At 44.7% G+C, this 27,793-nt stretch overlaps 1 protein-coding gene across 5 annotated transcripts in view; it reads right to left on the bottom strand.

The window, feature by feature from the left end:
* PITPNM2 (phosphatidylinositol transfer protein membrane associated 2) overlaps window positions 1-27,793 on the bottom strand; it is a 110,866-nt gene that overhangs the window by 37,444 nt on the left and 45,629 nt on the right. For all 5 annotated transcript variants that reach the window (XM_031059524.1, XM_031059520.1, XM_031059521.1 and 2 more), the window contains exons 2-6: window positions 25,969-26,142; window positions 11,345-11,559; window positions 10,000-10,121; window positions 8,446-8,679; window positions 1,611-1,934 (exon numbers count right to left, since the gene is read on the bottom strand). In XM_031059524.1, the coding sequence (XP_030915384.1) occupies window positions 1,611-1,934; window positions 8,446-8,679; window positions 10,000-10,121; window positions 11,345-11,559; window positions 25,969-26,046 (973 nt within the window). In that variant the 5' untranslated portion in view covers window positions 26,047-26,142. The remainder of the gene's footprint in view (window positions 1-1,610; window positions 1,935-8,445; window positions 8,680-9,999; window positions 10,122-11,344; window positions 11,560-25,968; window positions 26,143-27,793) is intronic.

Raw genomic sequence — 27,793 nt, 5'->3', positions numbered from 1 at the left:
CCTGCCATCACCAGAGGTCTCGCTCGGGTGGTGGAGAAAAGGAAAAGCTTTGGAGAAAAGGCATTTTTTTCAGCTGGAGGTGGCGGTGCGTCGCAACAGCCCTCCTTGCTTCCATATGGTAATGTGCTGCCAGCATGAAGGAGGATTAAAATATCTGTGTGACGTACTTCCCAGCACATCACAATTAATTTCTTTCATTACTTTTCCTTGTAAAAGCTGAGACATTCTGCAGTTGAAAAGAAATTCATGCTTTGCTCCCAGTGAAAACCTTCAAGTGAAATTCTGAGAGGTCTGAAAACTCCAGCTCCCAGTGAAGGTGTCAGCAGTGGAAGAGGGGTTTTGTGCAAAGAGCACAATGGGAGATGGGTGCATCAATATAAAATGCTGGTGCAGGCAAAGTAGCCAGTATTTTTATCTTTATGCAGTGATTTATGAAGCATCTGGTAGGTTCTTCCCCGGGGCTCACTCGGGTGAGTCATCGCAAGGTAAAACTACTGCTCCTCTCTCATTCACCCCGCCATGAAATCAGTGATGGAGTGGGAAGTAAAAATGGAGACTCAGCTCCCAATATTTAGTGCATATGATAGATGGAGAAGCTTCACTCACCCAGATGTTCCTTCCACTGTCACTGGAAGAAATGCTGCCCCTTGGGGTTTTCATGGGGTTTTTTTCCCTCTTGCAGTGAGAGCTGCAATTTCCCTGCTACCTGCAGCACTTGGCTAATCAGAGAGGGAACTGCTGAGGGTTTAAACCTTGTGGCTGTAACTCACCAGGGAGTCACCTCTCTGTACAGAACAGTCCAAAGAAGGGAAGTACAACAAAACGAGGTGAGTCCCAAGGGAGAGGTGAGTAACAAAATCCAAGCTCAAAGCTGAGTCCTTACAGAATATCCACAGCAGAGCTCTAACATTAAAATCCTGAAAGCTTCCTGAAAGGTGTTTCAAAGGGAATGTACAGTCCCACCAAATCCCAGGGTGAGGTTTTGTCTCCAAGCAGCTGCTGCACATCATCACCAGGGGAAGGCAGCAGCCCCCATGCACCTCTGGGGGTTCCTGCTTTAATCTCCCCAGTAGCTGACAAGATGTTTCACTGTGTGCAGCCCCATGGAGCCAAACACCCCTCCTGAAATGACAGGCATGTGGTGGCACAGAACTCTGGCCAACGAGCAGAGGTACCTGCTATGACACAGCTATCAAGGATAAGCAGATATCCACAAGGGAACACCACGGAAGGGCCTGAGAAAGCCACCAGTGGCTCCTGAGTAACGAGGACTAACTCTGCGCTGCTGGCTGTCTTTTGAGCCCCAGTGCTGCCAGCCAGCTCCTGCCTGCTTCTCTACAGTGTTTTTACAGATTCTGTGCTTTTGACATTGGCAACTCTGCCATGTGACACTGAGTCACAGTTATGGGATGATTAGAAACCTTCCCAAACCCAAACCAGGTCACCTGAGAAGACTGAGCCTGCAGCACCAGCAAAGAAGGCCTCTGATCTAACAGGATTCATGGTACACACCTTATCCCAAAGGCACCTGCCACAAGGTGACATGGCCCAACCCCCCAAAAGCCCAACCTCCATGAGTTCAGAAGAGCAAGTCACTGGCAGCATCTTACCTCCCCTCTTTGAAGACCGTGAGGACTTGGAGGAGGTGGACCATTGCTTGGTGAGCGACCTGCCCGAGGCCGCGTCGCTGTTGGCGGAGACGTCCTCGGTGTCTGCAGGTGACCCCGTGCTGGGCTCCACGTCCTTCTCCCCAGCAGTGTCCTTGACACCGTGCTGCTCTGAGTCATTCTCACCACAGAACTGGGCCATCTTCTGGGCCAGCATCAGCTGGGCCTCCTTCTCCAGCTGCCGGATGTCCTCGATGGTGAGCCCGTACCACTCGTCCTGCCAGCACCAGGCCTGGCGGTGGGCCCGGACCATCACCTTCCTCAGGCCTGCAAAGCCAAAATGTCCCCGTCACCAGAGCTACAAACTGCAGCAACCAACATGTTCCCTTCCCAAAGCTTCTCAACACCATGGCAGGGACATTACAGAGACATCAGCCTGCAGTGCTGCAGTGCAGGACCTTCACACAGTCAGGCTGGCAACCTGGTCACTTCATCTACTTTATCTCCTCAGTTCTTCCTAATCACCCTGAAATCACTGAAATCAGCCAGTCTTCTGTCACTGGAAGGGGAAAGGGATTTTAACTTGGAAAGGGATTTTTAACTTTTAACTTGGAAAGGGATTGCCTAATTTTGGATGGAAGTCTTTGGCTGCCTGCTCCACCAAGGAGGAACCACACACAGACCACAGTTTCAACTCCCTGAAGTTCTAGAAGTTGCAACATTTGGATCCTGACTTCAAAGTGAAATATATTACCAAGTAATAAATAAAAGAAAATAGAAAAAAGAAAAAAGCTACTGATTTTTTTGGGTTTTTTTTTGTTTTTTTTTTTTAATCCTGGAGAGCTTCAAATCATTCCTTGATGGGTGCTCCACAGCCCTCCCCAGTTGTTACATTACAGAAGCACATCCCACATTCCTGTCCTTGGAAACCTGTTTTCTGCACCTGGTTTCTATGTATCAGTAAAACAGCATCACAAATTGGAGCTTCTGAGATAATGGGATAGAAAGCAAAGTAAGGGAGGGAATAAAGATGCTTTATTTTGCAGATACCATCTGTCTTTTGCTGCAAGAGAAAAATGGAGTGGGTAAAGCCAATTTAAAATATTTCAATGTATCACATATCTGAAAGGAAGAGCAGCCTCAGTATCAACACACAATGTACTTGAACAGGCAACAGACACTCACTCTCCCTAAGACTTAGACTCACTCACTAACATCACCACACCCCCAAGACTTTTAAAACATAAGAGTCACTCAGGATTTTCACCAATATTATTCCTTAAAAGCTCACAACAGGTCAAAACTCCAAAGTACTCTTTATTTCTGATGGGATCACACAGCAGTAATGATGCTTCCAAAGCTTCTCTAAATACTGACCAACTGATCCTCAGGAGTTTTTCTGATAATAAACAATCAATTAATATTGTCCCCTAATTATTAGGAAACTGAGGCAGAGATGGGTTGAAGGACAAGCCCAAAGCACCAGTGGGATTAAGAGAGCAATCAACAGGCTACATTAGAATCATTTAGGTTTTGGGAGCTGCAGATTGAGCTCTCTAAGCACCACCATGAGGAAAGACAACCCTCACAAGCCATTCTCCATCTCCAGGAGCATGGCCAAGGGGGATGGTCCCACCATGGGCAGGGTTTCTGAGGTGCTGCCAGCAACAGGAGCTTCCCTTGGATCCCACCACTGCCACAGTTTCTGTGATGTTCTGCCCAAAGATCCAGTTTGTTTTCAGCAATCACCTTTTGTTTGTTTGTTTTCTTAAACACACAAAACCCACGTTTTTATATGTTCATCTCCTTCCAGACCTGAGCACTTTATTGTGTGTTCTGCTCTTTGGTCAGTCCTCAATGCCACCAGTCACGCCAAGCCAGGCTGCCAGGAGGAAATGGCCACTGAGATCAGCAACTAATGCCATGGACCAGCTCAACCTGAACTTCATTTACACAGTAAGATTAAATCTATCAATATTTGATGTATTTTGCTGACTGACTTTCAGAAGGGAGAGGCAAGTTTGAGCCAGCAGAGTGTGACCTTCTGGGGCAGAGTGACAGCCTTCAGCACCTTAATTCTGTTCGACCTGAGCTGAGATTCAGAGTTATTTCCCCTGCCAGATTACTTTTTGCAGGAGTACAGGAGAATGTTTTAGCCTCTTCACCTCCTCTTATGATTGACAACCAGCAGAGCTTAAAAACCAAGATTAAATTTACATCACACCCACACTGAAAGCCAAGAAAACATTTCTCTTGCTGTCCCCACCACCCTTTGGACTTCCATACCCACAGTGTCCAATTCCACCTTGCTTGGAACACCTTGAAAACAGACTGTGATCAGACACACAAGTGAATGTTGCTCTTTCCCACAGCTTCCCCTGTTCAAGGGCTCAGCAGGCTCCACTCCTGCTCCTGAATCCAGCCTTGATGTATCAGTGTCCCAACTCCTCAGAAATTCTCTGTGTAGAGGCACAGATGCCACCAACCACGTATCTGTGTTTTAATGGACTAACATCACAGGGAACATGAAAACCACCTGGGGGTAAAAAAAAGTCTCTTGAAGTTCCTCTCTGCCTTCTCAGATCTCAAACATCACCTGCACTGCTTCCTGCCAATCCACAGACCTCCCCATGTGCCCTGCTGGGATCCCTTTGATTAAATATCCCAAACCATCCTTCCTTAAAGCTCTGCTCCTTTGAAAACGGGATGGCACCACAGGGCTTCAGAGCTGCTGTGCCTCTCCCCCTCCAGGTTAGTTAAGAAGTCCAAAAAACAGATTACTTTCCCAGCATTTGGCCTTCACCTGGGATGTGCCAGCAGTGCTGAACTTCTCTTTCTTAAACACAAGGAGAAAACCTGAGGGACAATGAGGCTGTGCTGGTACAAAAGAAACGGAAAAATAAAAGTCATGGCTTGCAGAAAAGGCTTCAGGGCTAGGGAAGAGAACTTGAGGGGCTCCTCTGTGCACAGCAGTTGGCACTGAACTCCTGCCCAGCCTGCAGCCTCCCAGCAGAGACCCAGGGAACACAACAAGTGTCCCACCCAGCTACAGGGAGCCAGGATCCAGCTACAAATGACTGACCTCACCTGTCCAGACACTGCTGCTCTCCCTGTGCAATGGAAAAAACCACAAATCTCAAAGCATTTTTGTATCAAAATCTTAGAGAGAAACAAGTTTTTTTATTGGAAAGTGAAAAGGAGGGGAGACACCAGAGCCAGGAAAGAGAGTAATTGGGAAAAACTCTCTCTGGAGCAGATGCCCATCAGAAGAATGCTGAGGGAATCTGTGGCCCAGCTGGCTTTCCTTTTTCTCCCTGGAAGGAGAGAAGGTGTAAATGTGTCCTACTCAGCCACAGAAGTCCCTGTCACACACTGGCCCAGCTGCAGCACAGTTGGAAGTTTGCCTTGCCAGAAGGTTTTCCCCCTCCACCAACATGCCCCAAGCTTATCTGAGCCTTCCTCCCCAGAATCAGAGGAAAACCCCACAGCCTCGTCAGACACCTCACTGAAGTCACCCAGAACAAATGGGAAGAGGTTTTTTGACAAGGATGCAGCTACCAGCTGGTTATCAGTCATTAAGCAGACTATCATTTCTCCAGAGTGCAATGCTTTGTTTAAAAAAACAAACAAACAATAACACCACACATGCACAAATGTGCAGGCTGAGTTCAGAGCACCCGTCATCATGTGTTGATTTAATTATTGTAACATTTCCCACTGTGCTGTGCAGAAAGATCATCTGTGAAGAGCTGAGCAGGGTGCAAACATTTAAATCATTTGATTTCCAGCTCACCACCTCAACAACTCAGAGGCTGGTTGAGTCCTTGAGGTGCTGACTGCTGTAAATGATTTGTGGTGCTGGACTCCACCCTACAAGAGGAAGTGTAAATGACCATTAGACAAGCCAGGGCAGAGAGGTGGCTTCATGTGAAATTTAAAAACCTTTGGTCTGTAGTTCTGGGCTTGTTTTCCAATGTGAAATTAAAGTAGTAAATGTAATAAGAACTCAAAAGAAATAAATCCCAAAACCCACCAACAAATTCTGCCCCTAATGCCCTCAATATCCAAATAAAGCAACTGTTCAGATACCCATTGCCTCTGTACCCAGAAGCAACCTCCCAAATAATTTAATAATTCACAATTTCCTGAGAGCAAATACAGGATGCCTGATTGTCCATGTGCAACACTATTTCCCTGACAGTCCCAAGAGATCCCTTAACCTTGCCAGTACAATCCAACCAAAGGCCACCTGCAGCCACACCTGTTTGTTTCCCTGCCCTCCCTTGCTCAGAACCCTGACAAAGAAAAGCCTGTGGTCACATCCACATCATGCCACCAGCAACCTGCCTCCCCTTGGAAAGACAAAACTCTACCTTTGGGATCCAGTGGGCAGTGCATGAACTGAGTCATTTGAGTGCTTCAGTGAAGTCAAAGTTCTGCAAAAGAGCTTTCAAAAACCACTTCACCACAGTGCAGCAATTTGGGCATATTTAGCCTAGGACACAGTGGCTTAGACAAAGCTCCAGTTACTGGGATGGAACACACTTGGCCACAGTATATAATTAATAACCCATACACAGTCAACACACTTGTTTAACAACAAAAGACTCAGAGCCCACATGCACCATTAGGAAGCAAGTGGGAGCAGAACATTATGCAGTGCCAGTCCAATTAAACTTAAAATCTATGGGAAAGGAGTAAAAAAGCATACAAATATTACAGCCAAGCAGACTAATAGCCCACAATCACAATTTTAGTCTGTGTCTCAGGCTGTCAAAGCACTGAGTAACTGTTCAATTAGTCATGGGAAAGAATGGCTGCTGCACTCAGTACGAGTGAGAATGTTTCAACACCGGCCCCCAGAGTTCCTCCCTCTGTGCTCAGCAGCCCTTCCACACTGCACAAGGCATCCATCACTTACCTCACACCTGCTCTTTTTTCAACCCATTCTCTAATTTTAGTTTGCTCCACTCAGCATTGCTCCCCATTGGGCAGAGTTTGGATCTTGCTGTTTGTTTCCTTGCTGGCTTGGTGACCCTGCACAGGGTGGGCTGATTCCCCAGGAAATAAAGTTGCTCAAGTTGGGAACAGAGGAATCAGGAGGAGAATGCCAAGGGAGAAGGGGCTGACCCACCACAACAACTCTGGCTCCTGGGAACCTGGCTCACCATCAGGTGCACAATGCACAAAGGTTTCCAGCTGCTTTTGGCCACCAGCTGGAAGCCCCACACAGGATCTGCACCTAAGCCTGGTCAGTCCTGTTGTAATCACATCTTTCCAACTTAAACATCCTCATGCATTGTGGCTTTGGTACAAATGCTGTGGCACTTGGCCACTCATGGCTTCCCCACAGCTGTCCCAGGGCAGGGGGAGGCCACACAGCTCCTGCAGATACCCCAAGCTTTTACTTTCACTTTTCACTCCCTCTACTTCATCTTGCCTAAAAGACTTCCTTGATTTTATGCATCTTAACCACTTTGAAAAACACTATTTGCCATCTTTATAACAGGCTGGAAAAGCTTTTGAAAGGCAGACAATGAGCTGGCTCTACTCTGTGCAAAGCCTCAATCAAGAGGGAAATGGCAGGCAATCTTTCACAGAATACAAAAGCAATATTTCTAAGGGACCACAGTTAATCTATGCCAAACACCTCTGAACTGGAAGAGTCATGTGCTCCTTTTTCATTTAACAGATACAATGGAGTTGTTATTCTGCCCCTGTGTTTTCCAGCATACACTAAATTAACCCGTGTCACTGAAACACCAAGGGAGTTCAGTGCAGAGAGGCACTTGTAACACAGCCTACAGCAGGAAAAGCCTCCATCCCTGCCCAAAGAAAAGCAAAGGAGCTGTAAGAAAACAACCTGTGAGCATTCAGAGAGAGGGGCATGCTATTCTCCACTGCTCTATCAGTGTTTTTCACATTAGCTCTCAGGAGCAATGTGACTACAAAGAGCTTGAAAATTACTTATGCTAGAATCAGGCACTTCATGAAGACTTGCACATCAAAAGCAGAGTCGTGGAGGTCATGCAGGAGGATTTACAGTGCACTGGAAGGTGCTAGCATCCTCTACACACCCTTTTTTTTTTGCATTTTCATTGCCAGAGGACAGCCAGAGCTCTGCCCTTTCAGATGGGAATGCTCCTTTAAAACACTATTTAGGTTTTCCACTTGGCCATAGAACCAGTCATTTGTGGCAAGGCTCAGAAACTGTATCAGGTGTTTTATAGATTTTCTGCAAAAAATAAATTACTGCCAGCACTGCCAGCACCTGTACTGTCTCCACTTAGTTACTCCCAGACACATCCAATTCCTCCTTAAAAGCCCTGACCTAACAATGATGCATCCATCAAAGAAGGGCATTTACTCACAACTCAGAGCCACACAGAGACCCACCAGCCCCGTCACAAGACAGGTAGAAACTAGGGATGCTCCAGGGAGTGGTTTTCTGGAACCACTCAAGATGCTGAAGTGAAGCTCATTTCTTTAGGCAGCCCTTCAGGATGGATTTTGGTCACAAGAAAGAAGACTGGCAGAGTTTAAAAATGATCTGGCAAGTTTATCTTAAAAAAAGAATTTAAAAAAGGACAATGCAAGATGTTGCCTACACAGGACCTGAAACCTTCTCAGTGGGTTCACGTGGCTTGGATTTGTACATACCACGATTGTAAGCGACAGAGTAACAGGATTTTTTCTGAGCTGACCCACAGAGTCATCAGACCTGAGAATCTCTTCACAGCCGTGTCTTGGAATGTGATGCATTGCACAGACCTCACCTTCATGTTTCAATTCAGTGCCAGCATTAAGGAGTGAACTCTGCAAGGGCAGAAATGCTCACCAACGTCGTGGATAAAGCGCTCGATTTTCGACTGCATCCCCCAGTATCTGAACTCCACTTTACACAGTTTGTATGCACACATGATGGGGTATTTCCCAGGGCTGTTCTTGTACTCTTGAATCCAATCTTCTGAGAGGGGTCCTCTTTTAGTCTTCACTGATTTATACAGCTTTGGATCCTCCTCAGCTTTGTATTCATGGGGAGGGATAGGATCTTTAACAATATCAATAGGATCTACAGAAGGAGAACAGAAACTGTTAGACATTTCCTTTTCCTGAGCAAAACACGGAAATATCATTTTTCATGAGTTATTTCTGTTTTAGTAAGTACCAGAAGCATTAGAGCAATTTAGTTTCTTTTTACTTACACTTAAACAACTGATATTTAAATTGTTTATACACTGCTGCTGGGCAGAGATCAGCTCTGCCAGAGGAACGAGCACACACAGTTCCAGAAAACAGAGGCTTTGCTCCAAAGAGATGTTTTTGCCCACAGTAACTGCAGATCCACAGCACTCTGGCAGCTCTGCACACTCTGTCTTTCCAGCTCCACACAGATCTGTTGCACATTCCACCTTCCAGCTTTTCTAATACCGCTCAGTGCTGCAGCTGTCTCAGCCAAGACAGTTAAACACACCTGCCCTGCCATGGAACAGACATTGCCCATGAACATCTCATCTCTGGCTCCATCAGAGGAGGGCACTGGGAACTCCTCAGCTGCTATTGTTAGACCAGATGTGCTGTGGGAAGCAGAAAGTTTAACTCAAGTCCTAATTAACAATCCAACAATGGAGAAGTGGAAGCTGCAGCAGGAGTGGAGTGAATTAACATATTTTAAAGACCTGCAATCCCCAGAGCTCAGCAGAAGCCTCTGAAGTTTGGATTGAAGGGCAGGATCACGCTACCCCAGCAGTGACAGCTCTGTGACACCTCTCAGTGCAGCTGTGGGACCTGAGTCTGCTCAGCAGTGAAGCCTGGTCAGCCAGGCCCAGCAATGAGGACAGTTGAAGGGAAGTACAAAATACTTTTTTGAAATACTTCTGCCTTTTCTCATTAATTCCTTACATTAACTCAATCTTCTAAAGACAGCTGTGAAGTGAGTGCTAACCTACATGAGGGCAGGACTAAAAGGAGAGGGAACGAAAATTAAATGCAACTTCATGCTTCAAAAGTGCAACAGGAATCATCTTCATATACATGAAGGAGCCACACAAATAAACAAGACTATTTCCACAATTATACAGCTATTTTTTCCTCTTCTATGGTTATTTCTACTTATTACCCCCAAATTCATTAGATGTCTTACTCCTCTTGGGAGCTGCATAAATAAGATGGAAAAGCATCAGCTTAAATTTACAGATGGGGGATTCAAATTATTTCCATGGGATTTACATCAAGCCTAGAAGAGAATTCTGGTATCCTCACCCTACTTGATGTAACCCTAGCTGCAATGACAGTGACAGGGGTACAGGTGTGTGTTTAAGGAGGATGGACACACCAAGAAAAAAAAGAAAAAGACAAAACCAGGGAAAAGTAGAGGAAAAAGGCTATTTACCTAAAATGGTTTGTCTTTTTTCTGCAGCAGAAAGGTTGAAGACGTTGTTATGGTCTCCTGGGTCAGTTTTGTAGTAGGTCTCAATATCAATAGAGAACTTCTCCACAAAAGGACACGTGTACCTGGGAGCCAGAGCAACACAGCTTAGAGTAAATCAGCCTCAAATCCCAGCCAGCCTTCACTCATGTTTTCCTTCAGATATGCTTAAAATACCAGCTAGAGATTGTTCTTGAATAACTTCTTAAGACAGGAGCTCACCAGTTTCCAGCAAGGAGATAAATTTTGGGCTCACTGTATTATAAAGTTGTGACATGGATCCTGATACAAGGACACCCAGGAAAGGCACCTGTGCAGGGAGAAAAGCAAAGCTCCTGCCTGGAATCTATGGCAGAATAAAATACAAACTAGTTCTGTGCAGCACAGGTTTCCTGGCCAACTGATTGACTCACAGGCATTTCAAGAGAAGAGATAAAAACTGACTGGAAGTGAACTTTAATCACTTAAAAGTCAGGCAGCTCCATTATATTCAGTCACTGGCAACAGCCCATATGCACACACAGACTCCCCACCTTCCCAGGATTGATGTTACTTGCAGAGACCAACTAAAACAGAACTTGAAAATTTTCCCAGATTTTTCATAAAAATCAAAATACCCATTAAAGCCTTCTTATTGTGCAAGATGTCAGGAAAATCAGCTTTGTAAATGTGAAAAAGAGCAAATGCTCTAATATGGAGTAACTGGCACACAGGTTATATTTTTCCAGGGTATGTGTAGCCCTCCCTGACAAAATCAGATGAAACAAGGAGGTCCCAGAGGGCTCCACAGAGCCTCTGGCTCTCTTCCCTCCTCAGCGTGAAAACCATAGGATGCAAGTTTGTTATTTTCTAGTTAAATGACAGACAGTTGTCAGAAAAGAAGTGATGTGATTATTTATTTATTTATTAAGAAAGAGAAAGAAAAATCCCATGTACAAATGCATCCTGCCTTCCCTGACAGGATTCAGCATGACATCTGTCCCAGCACTGTGCACATTAATAACTTCCCTGAGCTTGCAGAGATTTGCAATGTTAAGTAGATACAAAGCTAAATAAAAACCATTCATGATCGCCCAAGCTTTGACAGACAAAACAGCTCCACACTTTACAGCAAGGAGCCCCAAATTCTCAGGCAGGTGTGCAGTCAGCCAAGGAAACTCCTGACACCAAGCACTGCACAGGAATTTCAGGACTTGAGCCCAGTTGCTCTGAAGGATATCACTGGAGAGGGAAATTCCACTGCCAGAGGGTGACACCGAGCCCTGTCTTTAGCACAGGGACACAGCTGTGGGCATTGTGCCCAGTTTACCTTGTCCTTGTGTAAGGATAAGCGTTCCAGGACTCCTCCTCGACGCGCAGAGCCGCCTTGGGCAGGATGGAGCGGAACCAGCTGGGGATGTGCATGCCAATGTGGTAAACCTTGTGAGTGTACTGCCCACTGCCCCCTGGGCCATCCACGTAGGGCCTGTTCTCCAGGATCTCCACTCCACTGCCTTCCCCACATGTCTCCTCTCTGCTCTTTTTCTGAAAGGGAAAACAGATCACAAATACATCACAAAAATGGTCATTTTCCAGGGCATCATACAAGGACCTGGCTCTCAAAGCACCTGGACACTGGGGGTGGTTTCTAGGACTCCTTTTGAGCACACCAGAGCTGCAGCAGCACCCCAGCACTAAGATTATCAAACCTAGAGATTACAAAGGCAAAATTTACAGACTCATCTGGCCAACATAGAGACTTGATTTATTCAGGACTCCATGCCAATTTCCATTTGGACGCTCAGCTTGAATGGAGCTGTAATGACACCTCAACTCCTGTTCCTGGAACAGGTAACACAGCACACCCCAACCCTTGGCTCCAGCTCTGAACCACCCAACAGCACAAACCCTTTTGCATCAGCAGCCAAGGGGAGTCTGTCCAACCTGCACAGCCCCATGGTGATGCCACACACGCTCCTGGTCAGCAGCACCTCAGGCTGGACACCAGGAAGAGTTTCCTCACTGGAAGAGTGGTCAGGCATTGGAGCCACCGCCCATGGAGGTGCTCAAGAAATGACTGCACGTGGCACTCAGTGCTCTGGTTGAGTTGAGAAGCTGGAAATTGGTCACTGGCTGGACTTGATGATCTCAGAGGTCCTTTCCAACCTCAGGGATTCCATGATCACAGTGATAAAGACCATTCTGTGACCTACACCCACAGCATTTGGGGGATTGTTGCGTGTGATCTGGCCCAGCAGAAGCTCTCCAAGAACAGCTTGGAGACTTCGCTCTGCTAATTAAGATATTTTGAAGAAACAACCCAAGTTTGCCAGAACGATCACTGCACCCCCTGGCAGCCTCCGCATTTTGGCTTATTTGTAGGACTGTCCTTCAGAGAAAACCTGGCAAAAATTCCCTCAACAAAAAAATACTAATTTCAGTGCTTCTAAGATGAGCTAGAGACAAACCAAATATTTATTAATTTCTCATACATTTCAGCAGATTGGATGATGTATAACCTTCATCATTTCCAAACAACAGATTCATTCTGTTAGCATTTTGAGATTATTTTTTGTATTTGAGAGCATTTTGAGAGCACAGAACTTTGGAAATTAAGGGGGCAAAAAAGGAATTTTATACCAAGAATCAACTGTGAAATGTAACACAATAACAACTCCTCATTTTTGGCATACAAACAATTCAAAGGATAACATGGTTTAACAGAAAATTATTAATAAGATGCAAGAGATCAACTTCTTATCTTTTGAGGACAGGATGTTAAGTCAACAGAGCTGCTTAGAAGTAAATAGCCCTGTTTATAAAGACCTCTCAAGTGATTTGAAATTTAAACAGCCGTAACTGACAAACCTAAATAACTGACAATCTAAATAATCACTTTTTCCTGCCCCACAAACTGCAATAGACAAAAATAGAAAAGCAGAAAAGTATTTTTTTACAGTTTATTTCTAACACTCAGCTGGCAGTTCATTAAAGCACACATCCTCTTCTAACAAACTACTGGCTTTCAGTTCCTATATAAGCACTGACCAAGTCCTGTACAAATATTTATGACAATAACATTAAATAATCTTGATGACCCCAAAATCTGGTTAATTCAAAGGTCTCAGAAAAGGCAGTAACCCAGCCAGCACAGTGGAAGTGTCAGACAGAATAACTGCACAGCATCTGCTCTGAGCAGTTGATAGAAATTATAGAGATTTAGAGTTTTATTATATGGCAGAAGCACATGGAAATTATAAGCAGAGGGAAGATAAGTTTTCTTCATGCCAGGTTATTCAAAACTCCTTTCTAGATTGCACAGTTACAGCAATTCCAGGTAATTCTGCAAGCCCTCATTTGGGACCAAAATCCACAGAGGAGTTTTACTCACTAATTCCCCATTTCACTTTTCCCTGTTCAGCCAGTTTTAACAAAAACTTCTCTGCATGGAGATGAGCTGCCTGATTCTCACCCCACAGCTGGAACCCTGAAGAACCCACAAAACTGGCCAATTTTTGCTGTACATGAATAATTCCATCAGCAGCTTCTCCACACAACCTGGAACTGTCATGGTGGGAGATGCAAGGGTGACACGGTGTCATTGCCCCAACTCGGTGTGACAGAAGGGAGGAAGGGAAAACCAAGTTCACTGAGACTCTCTGTGAAAGTCAGTTCACATCCCACTTCTGAATTGTGGTTATTTTATTCACTTCTGTGCAGCTGCAGCAGACTGCACACTCTATTCTGGGAGCAGGGTGTGCTTCCTCCTCCAGCCTTTCCAGAGGACCAACTCCAGCCCACAGCCTTTGTCACTCAGTTACAAACCCTCAGCAAATTTTGGCCCCTCACATCCCTCCTACTTGTCACTTATCTACGTAAGATATGACGAGGACAGCGAGACCACTTTCTCAGATGAATGTGAAATAAGAGCTGTAGCTCTGCTGACAGAAAAAAAAAAATCCCAAGATTATATCCCAAACTATCTTTAGAGCCAGGACTTTTGAGTCAGGCCAAATTTATACTCATAACACACCACACTGCTGGGAAGGAGCGTATGATCAAAGAGAAACTCCCCAGGATAAACCCACACAAAGCTGCTTCCCAGCCCTCCAGGCTCTCACACTTAGCAGTTGGCTTGTTGAGAAGACAACGAGCTGCAGTGAAGGAAGGAAGGGCCAAGAATCAGGAGAGATGGCGAACAGTGCAGTTACTGACCAGTCAGAAAGACAAAGAGAAAATATGTTTCTCATATAATAAAAATAAAGACTTTAGCCACATGCACTTGAGAGACCAGGATGGTACTCTGGGCATAAGTGGTGCTGTGAAAGTGAAGCACTTGTGGGAGTGAAGAGCAATTTGCTCTGCAGCCATGCAGCCTCTTCATGCCTACTGCACCTGAGCTACAGCCTGGAGAGGGCTTCTCACAAGGAAGTGGTCAGTAAACAACAATTAAAAATAACCCTCAATTAGGAAAACATTTGGCTTGAGAAGTGTGTGGCAGGACCTCTCCAAGGAATATCTGCTGGAGGTGCTGATGTGCAGGCACTTGAGGGTCAGTCTCAGAGGTTTCAGCCTTGGAGAGAAGTAGAGACTTTATTTAGCAGATTGCCTGGGTCATTGCTACTCACTACTGACACAGCACCTTCCCTCTCTATAAATACCTGAGGAATGGTCCCCAACAAAATCAAAGAGTAGCTGACAGCCTCTATGTGCAGGTTATCTAACCCATAAGCACAGTAAACCATCTTATATTGTATTACAAGAGGAAATCCAGGCATCCCTTTCCAAGTCACTCTCTTGCTGATGACACTCTATGTTCCCCACAGCCCCATCAATAGCTTTTCAGGACAGATGGTGACACAGATCCCTTCTAGCTAAAGTAATAGCATTAAATTACTCATAACAGGGAACCCAGAGAAGCAGATGCACCATGATTAGCAAGAATGCCAGTTACTTAAAGGCTTCTATTAAAATAAATCTCTTGGCACAGCAGCATAGCATGGGACACAGCACATGACCTCAGCACAACAATCACAGATGAATAATTCCCATGAATATCACTTAACCACTGGGCCAGCCTAACCCCATTTATCATCTGCTCTCAACAGCAGACAAACAGCTGTAAACAGAGCCTTCCGCAGGCAGGTTCATCAGTTCTCAGATCTTCCATCTCCCTTCCCAGTTAGAAATGTGTCCCCCAACTAGAGCAAACCTTGCAAAGCCTTAAGTCCAGCAGGTGAACAGAACCAGGTGACTCAATGCAATGTGTTTGTTTTTCCAGTGGGACAAAGGTCCACAAAGGAAAGATGGTTGATGGCAACAGAAACCTACACAGCCCAAGGAGTCTCAGCACAGCTGAAGGAACAGCATTCCCAGAACAGGAGTGCATAATGCTGGATCAAACAGTTAAGGATGTGGTTTATTGGATCAGCTGGAGAAATACACAAGTCAGGCTGTGTAAATTACAGTTGCCTTGTAATGTTTTGCTTTTGGGGAATTAGAAGAAAAACAGCTCCATCAACCACCTCAGAACACCAAGAAGAATATTAATCTAATCCAGAATCCTCCTTGTGCTCCTGCCCTGGAATCCAGCCCAGGCTGCTCACAGGCTCAGGTCTACGAGCAGAGAGTCTCTGCAAAGCCAACAGCAGCACTGCCAACAGCTCAGCTGGTTTAGCTCCTCCTGAAGTTGCCTGTTTTTATTGTAACTACTCTGAGCACTGCAATGCTCCTGCAGAGAACAGTCAGGATGGGGTAGGCTGCGTGGTGATAATGGGTGATCCAGGCATGTTCTCGCTTTCCAAAACAGATTATAACTACACTCCCACCTTGTTTACCAGTGATTATGGTTTGCAGTACAACCTCTCAATCTGAATAAGTGAGACAGTGCTCACAAAAGGTTGGGATGCTTCAGCTTCCTGATGTTCTTACTTCCCCTCAGCAGGGCAGTCACACAGTGCCACAGGACCCACGAGAGTTCTGACTTGAGACTACTCCAATTATGAAGACTGACAGCACCATGCCTGACAGACCTATCATGCATGGGTAAGGAAGACACAAATCATTGTCTGGAAACAATAACAAGATTTTTTAGGGGTGTTTTTTTCCTCCAGATCCCATTTGGAAAGAGGGTTTTTTGATAGTCTGGACAAAACTCTTCTGGGAGAGTGCATTAAAATAACACTGAACTCTCAGGATTTTTTTAGCCCACTTAGACCCAGATAGGGATATGAGAAGTTTCCAGCAGGCTGATGGTTTCAGTTAACAAGGGCTGCAAAGACATCTCTGTAACCACAGAACAAGAACATGACAGCAAATATCCCCAGAGGACCCTGCTAACATGCTTGCTCATATTGTTGTGGCAAGGGAGGTTGAGAAAACATTCTCTATGACCAATTACAATTTTTTTATTGTTTTGGATGCTAAGGCTACCACAAACACCAAATAAGTCCCCAGAAACAGACCCTTCCTTTGGGAGCCAGAGAAAGCATGAAGTGCCTCACACAATCCATCAGACCACAAAAATGCCTGAAGCTGCTCAGCAAGATGACTCCTGCCATCACTGGAGAGCTCTTAAGACCTGTTTTCACCAACCAGACCTGTTCTGTTCAGTTTTAGAAAAGAAGTGTAAAGGCACCCAAGGTATAAACAAAATTTAGGCTGGGGGAGAGGAATAAAGTCTTTGCTCTAAATCTCTTCCATACGCTAAAGGAAAAATATCCCAAACTATCTCCAGTTGAACATTATTTAGGCTGAGGGATATTTCACTCTCACAATTGATTTTCCAAAGTAGTGTCTTCTTCCCAGCACCAAGAGCTCTCCTTGCTATGCTCCAGCAGCAGCCATCCTCACTCCCCGCTGCAGGCACCAGGTACTGAGGAGGTACCAGTGACTCTGTGGCTGGAACCTTGCACATTGTAAACTTTAACAGAAAAGCTGGGAGAGGTTATGAGAAAAGCAGCCTGTTTGTCTCAGCCATGTAATTTGGCCTATTGTGGCAGTATCAGCAGTCAAACACCACAAACAAAACACAACAGCACATCCCAGCCACAGCTGCCAGAATTAAACAGCACCAAAAACCAGAAAGCCAGTGATGGACACACTGGGAGACACCAAAAGGTCCTGGAGAGAATGCTGGGTTTATTCTGACTGGGTTTTCCCAGCACAGGATGCTGCACTGGGTATCAGGTCCAGGCAGGCAGTGCCTGCTCAGGGTGTACCCGCTGTGCCTCAGCCGCCTGTGCTGCGGAATGACTCAGCTCTGGCTTCTGTTAACCACTCCTTCACCAGCATTTGGGCTGACAGCTCATTCATTACCAGCAATCTGCTTTCACCACCAGCAACCTTCTGCCTGCTGATGCAGATATCTGATAGCCCAGGCCCCATTCATGGTCACTATTTACTGCAGGTAACCAAAACCTACCTATGAAAACAAAATGCTGGGTTATCCTAAAAGTACCATAGTTTCATACTTTACAACTTGTTCTTTTCTTTTCTGTATGTGTGTGTCAAAGACCTGAAACACTCAATTAAAATCATACCACCATAACCAGGGCACTACCTCAGCAAAGAGCTTTGTTCAGAGTGAAAGAATACAGCAAAAAAGATGGAGCTATTTCATTCTTAGAGAAGCCAAAATTCAGAACTTCTCATCACATCAAAACCAACATAATTTTATCAGTGCACAATGTTCTAAAAGCAAACAGAAAGTTAAGGGAACTAAATTAAAAATAAAAATCACCCCCACTGTTACTTAGGCAGGAGAGTGCTGAAGTACAACAGCACACACAACTTCAGCTGCCAGAGGCTTTTGTGCCCCAGTCAGAACAGCTGAGTGCCCTCACATTAAATATCAGGGAATCAACAAAGAGCACCATTTTGAAGAAAGAGAAAGGAACCTGAAGACACAGAGCTGCTGGCAGGGCTACATCTTTGAATCCCCATTTCAGCACCCTAATAACCATTTTGTGACAGTGCTCTTTGCTGGAGTAGGGACCTTAATCAAAATATAGCAAAACAGGCCTCAAACAGGGAAGCTCCTCTACTGTTTTGCAGGAGTTGAGAACAATCTTAATGGTTATATTAGAAAGACAATCTTAAAGGTAGGTAGGGGCTTACCTTTAGTAACAGGAACCCTGTTATCCCAGGGATGGTTTTAACAGAACTTTTGAGCCTGCACTTTGTAAGGTCCAATCAGAAATAATTACATCAAGTTGGACTGGCAATCTCTCAACCGCAAAACTTCTCAGGACAGCAAGGGACTTGTGAGTTTTGCTCTTGTCCCTCAAAGCAAGGCTCACTCTGTCTCATCATGCACAGTAAAGTCAATGGGAAAACAAGTCCAACTACAACAGGATTCCCCACTCTGCCCTTGCAGAAGCTTTGGGCACCACAGGACCCTGGTTTTGTCTACACTATGAGCACTACGTTATGCATGCAGGCAACTTTAAACTGCATCCTCTGTTTCCATGGCAACGGGAGGGGCTGCATCAGCAATCCTCCAGTTTGGCCCATCCTCACTCCAGCTTCAGCTGCACTGAGTCCTTGCTGGGAGCAGCAAAGCAGTGATGTCAGCAGTAACCATGGTGCCCACACTGAGCCTCCCCTGTGCCCTTTGTGCTCTAACATGCATCCTTCACGCGTGACAATTACTTTAATCCAATTAGTGCTGTTAAAAAAAAAAAACAAACAACAAAACAAAACCCATGAAGGGCCATGTCAATACTTATTTCTGGAAGGAAGGTCAGTTTGAGTCAACAAGATAACGATCAGAACACGAGGCTTTACAATAGCACTTTGAGCCTCACTGCTCCCAATACAGGGGAATGACCTGAAACCCTGGGGAGAGGGGAAAGAAATCTGCTCCTCATCAACAGCTTCATTAATAAAGGCAAAAGAGCAGCTGTTTTAAACATCCCCTTACAGGTTTGATCAATGGGCTGGGTAATACGCGGTGCTTCATTCCAGCCAGGCACTGCCCTGTCCCCAAACACCGATACCTCACCAGCTGCACATAATTCTGATAGGAACCATAAAGTAGTTACCCTCTGATAGTAACTATTAAGTAGTTATTCTCTGCTTTCCCAATCCAGCACTGATCAGCTGCAACTTCTAGGAGGGTTCCCTTTTGGGACCTCTCCAGCTCTGCAGGGAGATGCCACCTGATCACTCCTGCCTGTAGCAGGGATTTTATGGGAGGGAATCTTCCCTCAAGTTTACCAAGCAAGAATTTGGACTACCAGACAGACCTGTAACCATCCTCAATGCTGCCTGCAAGGAGACATCCAGCACAGGAGGAGGCCAAGAAGGGTCTTTGTGTCAGAGAGAGGCACATGTAGAGCTGCACAAGCAAAGCTGGGTGTGCAGGAGGCCCTGAGGAAGGGACCTCTCTCACATTACCTGCACTGCATCTGCACCAGCACTCCTGGCTGCTTTGCTTGTAATGGAACACACATTTTTTGCAAAAAAGCCCTAAAAGCTGCAGGCAGATCTGGGCTGTCAGCACCAGGCTCCTGCAAGGCAGAGCAGAAACACACACAGCATCACTTTGTACAAGTGTTGTAGGCACTGCATTATTTAGAATCAGGGCTAGATATTAATGAAGCTGCTTGTACAAAAACAGGATATTCTGGGGACAATCAATTGTGCAGGGTCATAAAAAATTTACAGCATTAAGAGAACCTTTCTCATGGCCACTCATTAATCACTTTGCCTTACAAAGACGCCCTGTCACAGTCCTTTAGAGTCAGGGCTGGATGTGCCACAGGCACATGAATTAGGGATCACTTTATTATGGAGATACCTCAAACTTGTTTACCCCACATGCCTCATCTTTCAAAATGTCTACTACACTTCCAGCTCAGTATTTCATCTACTCCAAGTATTTCCTTCCATGTCTTTAAACTGATTTTTCACTGCATTAACTATTCCACAGACACTGTCTGTGAGAATTACTGTCCCTGGTTTAAAGGGAGGCAAAGCAAGTTGCCCATTACTATATTGTGAGTCAGAGACAAAATTTCAACTTGGGCTTCTCTGGATCAAGTCTAATCCTCTGACTACATCCCTTATAATTTAGGAACCCAATGCAATTGTTCACTAACAACAGGCTGTGTGCTAAAATACCACAGGACTGGCTTAAAGAAATCCCCATAGTCTTCCTTATACTTAATTCATTACTTGCCTTCAGGTATTTGAAAAAGGGAGAACCTAATCCCAGTCAATATTTTTGTCCTTCTTTCATAACAATAAAAAAATACAGAAGGAAAAAGGGTTTTTGACAGCCAACAAGTTTAGTAGGATTGCCAGTGCTGTGCCCTGTATTAAAATCAGTACAAATCTGAAGTTTAAAATTGCTTGTGTTATAGCATGATGTCAGCTTCATTCACTTTTGTTAAGAGAAAGAGAGCACACGAACTGTCAAGGCAACATCAAGTTCACTACCCTAAAATCAATCTTTTTTGGAGCATGATATGGAATCCCAGACAATGTAAGAATTCAAGGATAACGACTACAAAACAAGAAGAAAGTAGATGTAGAAAAGGTGTTTGCTCCTTCTGTATGTTTTCCCAAAATGATAACCTGTATGAGTGTCACTGTCACCTGTGCAAATGAGACCCCAAGTGTGGTACCACCCTTGTCCTCAAAACTAAACACCTGCAAGTGCCTTACTCTCCTCCTCCAGAAGGATGCAAATCCTCATGATCACAAAGAAAAGATTACGAAAACCAAAGGAAGAAGAGAGCATACAGAAGCCACAGGTTTTAACAGTGCAGCACAGAAATCAGGGGCAAAGCTTCAAACCAGGCTTTGCTTTTAGACTTGTGAGCCTTCCAGGGTCTCTGGAGCTGTCAGCAGCATCACCTGCTTTAAAACTGAAGCATAAATGTCTGTCTGTGCAGATGGCCAAGGCATCTGCATGCAGAACAAAAATAATCAGCCCTCCAGTTTTCAGTGTCCAGAGATGAAGGGTTAGTTTGCTTTCCCCCACTCAATCAATCCTTCACCATCTGCTGAGCCTGCTGGCAACTGCCAAGTGGAGCTGAGGGTTTAAGGGACACGACTTTTGCACCTGGGTATCACAACAGGGCTTCAAGAATTACCACCAGCACCAAGCAGAGCTTTAAGTCTGTTCTCAAAGGTGCTTCCTGAGAGCTACATGGAAATGAAGGGGAAAATAGGACAGCGCAGGTGTCTGGAAACTGAGATGATGGACAAACCATGATCCTCCAGAAAGGAGCAAAGTGACTCAGGGTACTCCATCAGCAGTCAGGACAGGAGAGTACAGCACACTGCAGATGCTTGGAACACGCTTTGATTTTTCAGGGAAGGCAATAAATGCAAAGCCCTGGAGGACGGTAGAGGAGAGGCTCATGTTAAAACATGAGAGAAGCTCTCAATTCCCAGGATTGTGCCTGAGTTCAGCAGGCAGTGTTGAGCAGATGGGTTATCTCCCATGCAGTGCCTCAAACAGGGCCAGAGGCCTTTCCCAGCCATGGACCCTCAGAGTGATGAATGACAAAGTATTAACGCTATTAACTCCAAAGGATGACGCTGCATCTTAAAATAAGTCTTATCCTCAAAAGGTAATCACAAAGTCCAGCAGAAGAATATTTTTAAAGCACACTATCTTTGGAGGAAGGTCACAAATACCCAGAGAAATCTGTGTAGACAAAATGAGGACCAGAGTTATTTACAAGAGACAAGAAAGCTGCGCCCACTGATATAAAAATAAGTTTTAATAACAAGAGGAATTCTCTTGTCTTATGAAAGGGTCAGAAGGGCAGCGGTCTCTCGGAATCTCATGGCATATGGAAGCACAGTAATGAACGTTATTAAGATGATAAAAGGACTGACCTTTGGCTAATAACATCCCAACAAATGCATTCAGGGCTCGGATTTCAAGCTTTTATGAAACAGAGACTTTACGTTAATGTGTGCATTGTTTCTGGGGGGAGGATGAGGAGGTGTACACAAAGAAAGGTTCCCTGAACACACAAGGAAAGGATGCCTGTGTTCCAGGAAAGGATTGCTGCTGAGACCAAAATATGCAGGATTCAGGAGGGGAAGAATTAAGAGACCCTTTAACAAGATCTCTCTAACACAGATCCCTTTGTGCCCAACAGGATTCACCTCACAGAGACTGAAATAGCACACACACCTCGGGTGTGATGTGCAGAGACTGAGAAGACATCCAGGACAGAGTCCTTGGCTCAAAATTTCTGCAGGAAGAAACAAATCCCTATAGATGGTTACAGTTGTTCCCTCCATAAATGGTTTGTGTTCCACAGAACTCATTCCAGTGCTCATCTCCAGTTCCTCTCTGCTTACTTGAGGACGTCAGCCTGCAGCTTCCCCAGATCAAACCTCTCCCAGTCCCATGGACAACTCAACTCCAGGCTGAGTTCACTGAGAAACCCTCACCCTTAGAAGCAGGACTGCTTTTAAATGTGCACACACATTTCAGGGAAAGTTACATTAATAGAGGTATAAAGAGTGATTTCACTGTTTCGAAATATTTTGCCTGTTTTATGCACCAGAATAAAAGCAGGAAGGAAGACTGCTGGATCTTAGCTCAGCTACAGAAATGAGTATGTTTTAATTTGGACCTAAAAAGAGACAAAACTTCAGCAATGATGCAAAAAGGTCTTGTGCCTATGGAAAAGCTAAACCCAACTGCTCTGGATGGAGCAAGGGCTCCCAACCTGGAGAGGCTGACAATGCTGCGTGAGAGGTTTCCCTTGGAAGGATATTGAAAGTCTGAAATTTAATAGAGAAAAACAATTCAGATCTGCTAGGCTTCAAGCAAGTCGAGGGTACATTAAGTCCTTGCTGTAATGTAAAATTAACTTATTTAGGGAAGAATTCAAGTGCTACTTAAAGTACTGAAACCACTGACTGTAGATAATATTTCAGAAGCCAGCAGAAAGCAACTTAGGACACTTTTTGCTCTCTCACCTCAAATTAAAAAAAACCAAAAAAACCAACACTAAAAAGCAAAGCAGCAGGCCACTCATCTCAGTTTTCACAGCTTTATACACCAGCCTGGAGAACTTGTAGTTGTAAGAGGAATTACAGAGCAACACAGGCATGCACACAATGATTTATGGCACGTCTCTCCTGCCCAGTGGCGCAGAGAAGCAAGAGAGATGTGGATTATATACTGCACAATTTTAATTCTCCCATCCAGTAAACACAGCAAATATGAGTACAGCCTGTTCCCATTTAATGGAAGGATCCTTTGCTATTTGGGCATGATGCTGCTTACATCAAATCTGGTGGAAAATTTTGTTGAGACTTCTATGAATAAGAAGGGATTGTTCTCTCATGAAAACAGATGATTGATCCTTCCACTGCAGAGTAAAAATCTACATGGAATTGGCTTTGAAAAGTGATGGCAGTACTGCAGCTTGAGTCTGAACATCCCTGCCCACATGGCTTTGAGGCACCACTTCCACCACAGGGCTCAGGGGAGAAGGGCCTTTTGGAAAACTTCCATTTGGACAATGCTGGAATCTAGGAAATTGTATGCCTAGGCAAAAAGATTTAAAAAAAAATAGGAGGCTTTGTACCAACTGGTTTGGAATTTAATGGGAATTTTCACTCATGAGCTTGAAGGTAAAGGAGTGATCAACTTCAGGTGCGTGCTTGAGGCTCCCTAAAACCCTTGAGGAGCAATTGTGGCATCTCCTTTTGCACTGCTGGAGAAGTGCTCCTCACAGGACCAGGCTGCCTGGTGCTGCTAGCAATAATGCCACCATTCTGTACATGACAAATGTCACAGAAATTAACCTTTTGCCTTAAAGAATCGCTCCTCTTCCCAGGAACTACTTCAAAACATTCTGTTCCACATTTCAGCCACAGATTTCTCAGAAATGCCTCCTCACTGCTGCTTTGCAAGATATCTCAGCTTGTTCCCATAAGAGGGCTCAACACATAGAACTTACTTCTCCTGTGGCCTCTTCAGGCGTTCCAGAGGAAAAATAAAAGGGCAGACATGAAACACTTTCTCATTCTCTAAAAGGACAGAGTCACACTCCCCACTGCTCCTTCCCCACTGCCTGTCTCAAAGACAAAACCTCCACTTTTAAATCAAACTGAAGATTTGATATCCAGGAATGATTGAAGTGAATCGCTGCCAAACTATGAACTCTACCCTAAGTGGTCTTTGTTTTGTTATTATTTTTTGTTTATTTCAAACTTGAGCTGAAACTGGTATTCTCAAGGAAAAGCACAGCTAACTTTTCCTCTGTGCCACTTGTGCAGGTAACACAGCAAAGTCCCCTGTTTGTCATGCACTCCTGCAGCTCCCCCAGACCCTGGGCTCCATGAAGCGTTTCCAGCTCAGCCCCCTGCTCCAGGTGAGTGGAGGGAGATCAGAAACCTGACTTGACACCTGAGCTAAGAGGAAACCTTACTCTGCTGCCTGGCAATGCAGTAGAAAATTAAAGCAGGGCTGGATGGCAATTTGGAGGTGCAGTTTCTCAAGCTGGCGAACTTCCCCTTGCATGAAACCCTTATGGCTTCTCGTGTCCTTTTGATGTTAAGATATGGCCAAAATCCCTGTCAAGTAACAAAGCAGAACCTAGTGTTCTGCATTAAGGAAGTTAAAATCAGCAATTTAACTTCTGAGATCAAAAAGCAAATCCACCTCCCTGACTAAGTCCTCCAGAATTCCCAGGACGCCCCACAGACAGCCCCCAATTAAGGAGTCATCCTCTGTTTAATCAGGTGGGCTCCTCCTTCCTAATCAGATCACTCTTCCCCACGCTCTGCTGCTCACTGACAAGTTCTGCACAGATAATACTCTGCTGCCATCCACCAGCTCTTCATGCAAAGCAGCCGAGACAATTTAGGGAGACAAAGTTGTTAACAAAATAATTACACAAATATTCAAAGCAGCTACAGAATCAGGAAAAGGTAAAGAAAAATGAAGCCACGTAAGAAAAATGTTTACCTGTTTATGCCAAGATTTAGGTTAAACACACAAAGATGACACATTTGTGTCAGAAAATGGAATTTGACCATTATTACTGCAAAATACACACCATGCAGTCTTTTAACAGTCAAGCCCAAGTGCATGCATCCTTAAGGAACACAGGTGGGTGGTCAGGAGAGAAATGGGGGAGTTGTACATTTGCTTTGGTTTGGGGGATTTGCTTTTCCCCCTTATTTTAGGTTTTAAGCCAAAGCAGATTTTTCTAGCACCGCTTCAGAAAGCAGAGTTCTCCTGCAAACTCAGTATTAGATGTGTGTTTTGCTGGATGAGCAAAATTACATTTTATTTAAAGTGTGGGACAATGAAATAACACTTCAGTTTCATTTCCTTTTATAACTGCTCCTGGTTGGACTTCAAACACTGGGAGAATATGGGCACAGAGGACCTTAGTTACAAAAACCCAACATTTTAATTAACTGCTTTACTGCAGACAGGGAATTCTGCAAAAATTCCCATCAGTATTCAGAAGCCTATTAAAAATAATCTACATTTTATGCCTAAACTGATTAGTATCTGTTTCATTGTGGTATATGAGCACAGATATATTACATTTATTTTTTTCCCTCCCTTAATTCCAAATTATGCCTTTGGTTTACCCTGTCAAGTTTATATTATGTTGCTTCCCAAGAAAAGAACAGAATTTGGTTTGCAACTGGAATTGGCACAATCAGTAACCACCACCCAGCTGGGAAGCAGTGGCTGTTCATGCCCTACAGTAGGAACCCACACACGGGCTGAGTGGTCCCACAGGAACAGGTTTGTGTTTCCCCAGCCAGGTCAGACAGAGGTTCTCCAATTTAAGCAGAAGAGGAAGCAAATCAGAAATTGACATTTGTGTTACTTTCCCCACTACTCCTTTATGAGCAAACAGCAAACCCCAAATTTAAAACTTCCAATCCTGCAGGAATTGTCCCCCAGAGAGCCCCCAGAGCCTGCAGGAGCAGGAGGTTCCTGACCTGGATCATGTAGAGCTGGGCGATGCGATATTCTTCCACGCTCATCGGGAGAGGAATGCGATATTCCTTTATGAGCATTTTGGATACAAAAATCTCTTGGCTGCTCAGAAACACAATCCAAATGCTTTTAGTAAAGGCTCCTTAAATAATGGCAAGGAAATGCATCGAGGATCCCTGAAACAGACAAGAAAGGAGGAGGGAGGAAAGAGAGAAGTGGTTATTTTCCGTTCTTATGGCAGAACATCCTATTTAGGAAAAAAAAAACCCAAAACAAACAACAACAGGCAAACATTAATTTTTCTTATAGCTATAAGCATAATAGCAGAGAGAAGAATCCCTAGAGTGCTACCAGACCTTTGATATCAAATTGAACAGAATCTTTCAGAAGAATTTTGATTTGCTTCAGGGGATACCATCAAAGCTATTACTCTCCTGACCTTTGCCTTAGTATCAATCAGACTTTCATATGCAACAGCATCTCCACGGAAGAGATATGACAAAAGCTCCAAATGAATAGGCAGATCTGCTGCTGCCCACAGTCTCCAGCGTCAGCAACACACTGGAGATGCATCCTCTCAAAAGCATCAGGTTTTATCCTCTCAAATTCATTTAGCAGCAAGAAAGGGCAATTATTCAACTTCCTCAGCCCTCAGTAACAATCTGATGAAGAAAGACCATTGGATTCTAAGAATAAAGACAGCAGAAATGTACTTTTTTTCTCTGCTTCATTCTGAATTATAGTCTTGGTAGGACCCTTTCTTTTTGCACCTCCAAAACTGTCTGCTGGCAAGATCCTCCTGTCACTTCTGTCAATGTCAGGCTCATTTTTACACTCCCACTGCATGAGAATACAGTCAAAGATCAAACTGCAACAGAGAAAAATTCCATTGTACCCCACCTCAAGGCACTGTAACAGAATTACTAGTTAAGAATTCAGGAACACAGCATTTACTATACCACAGTTAAAGGAGGAACTTTTCAAATACCTTTAATACCCCCTGTGGACTGTGGATAAAGACAATAACTTTATGTAAGGAAGGGGGGAATAAAAGGATGACTGTGAGGAGAAGAGACACAAGAAGCAAAGTCTGTTACCAGCCCAAGTCAGCCTGGGCAGGATCTGGTGATGGCTCTCACAGCACACAAACCATTCACTGGGCTCCTTCTTGCCACCAAAATCCACCTTTCTGCTGTGCCTGCTTATTGGACATCTTCAGAGAGAGCTGCTGGAGCCAAACCAGCCCCAGGCCCTGTGACTGGAGAAAACAACCAACAGAACAAACCCAACCAATTTATCTTGTGGATTAAACCACGATGTGGGAATCAGGAAACCGCACCGCTATCAACAGCCCTTAGTGCCAGTCAGTGTTTGCACAACACTTCACCAACCTTTTACGAGGTTTAGAGAGGCTCAAGCACATGCCCATGGTCACAGAGCAGCCAGGGACAACACTCAGTGTTTATAACCCAGGTTTACACTGTGACAGCTCTGCCAGAGCTGCCCTGGTGCTGAGCACATGTGGGGACCCATCCTAGGGACACAGCCCAGGGGACACCCAGCGCCATGCCACGGTGCCCCCAGCTCAGCTCCCTGTGACTGCCACATTTCCAATCTGGCACTAAAGCAAATCCGCCCCGGACCGACTCTTCTGGAATAGTGATCCGTCTGCTGCTGCATCATCTAAACAATTTATTTCCAAATTCAATTCTCTGCTGCATTTTATTGCTGTCAGAGCAATCTGTGCCCATGGAGGGGAGGATAAAAAAGTCTCTGCTATGGCAAAGCCTGTAGAGAATAATTCTGGGAAAACTCTGCTTCCCTACA

This window comes from Geospiza fortis, unplaced genomic scaffold, assembly GCF_000277835.1.
Source record: "Geospiza fortis unplaced genomic scaffold, GeoFor_1.0 scaffold145, whole genome shotgun sequence".
Taxonomy (NCBI): Eukaryota; Metazoa; Chordata; class Aves; order Passeriformes; family Thraupidae; genus Geospiza; species Geospiza fortis.
The sequence above is the reverse complement of the archived record's forward strand: the minus strand, read 5'-3'. Positions and strand labels throughout refer to the sequence as shown.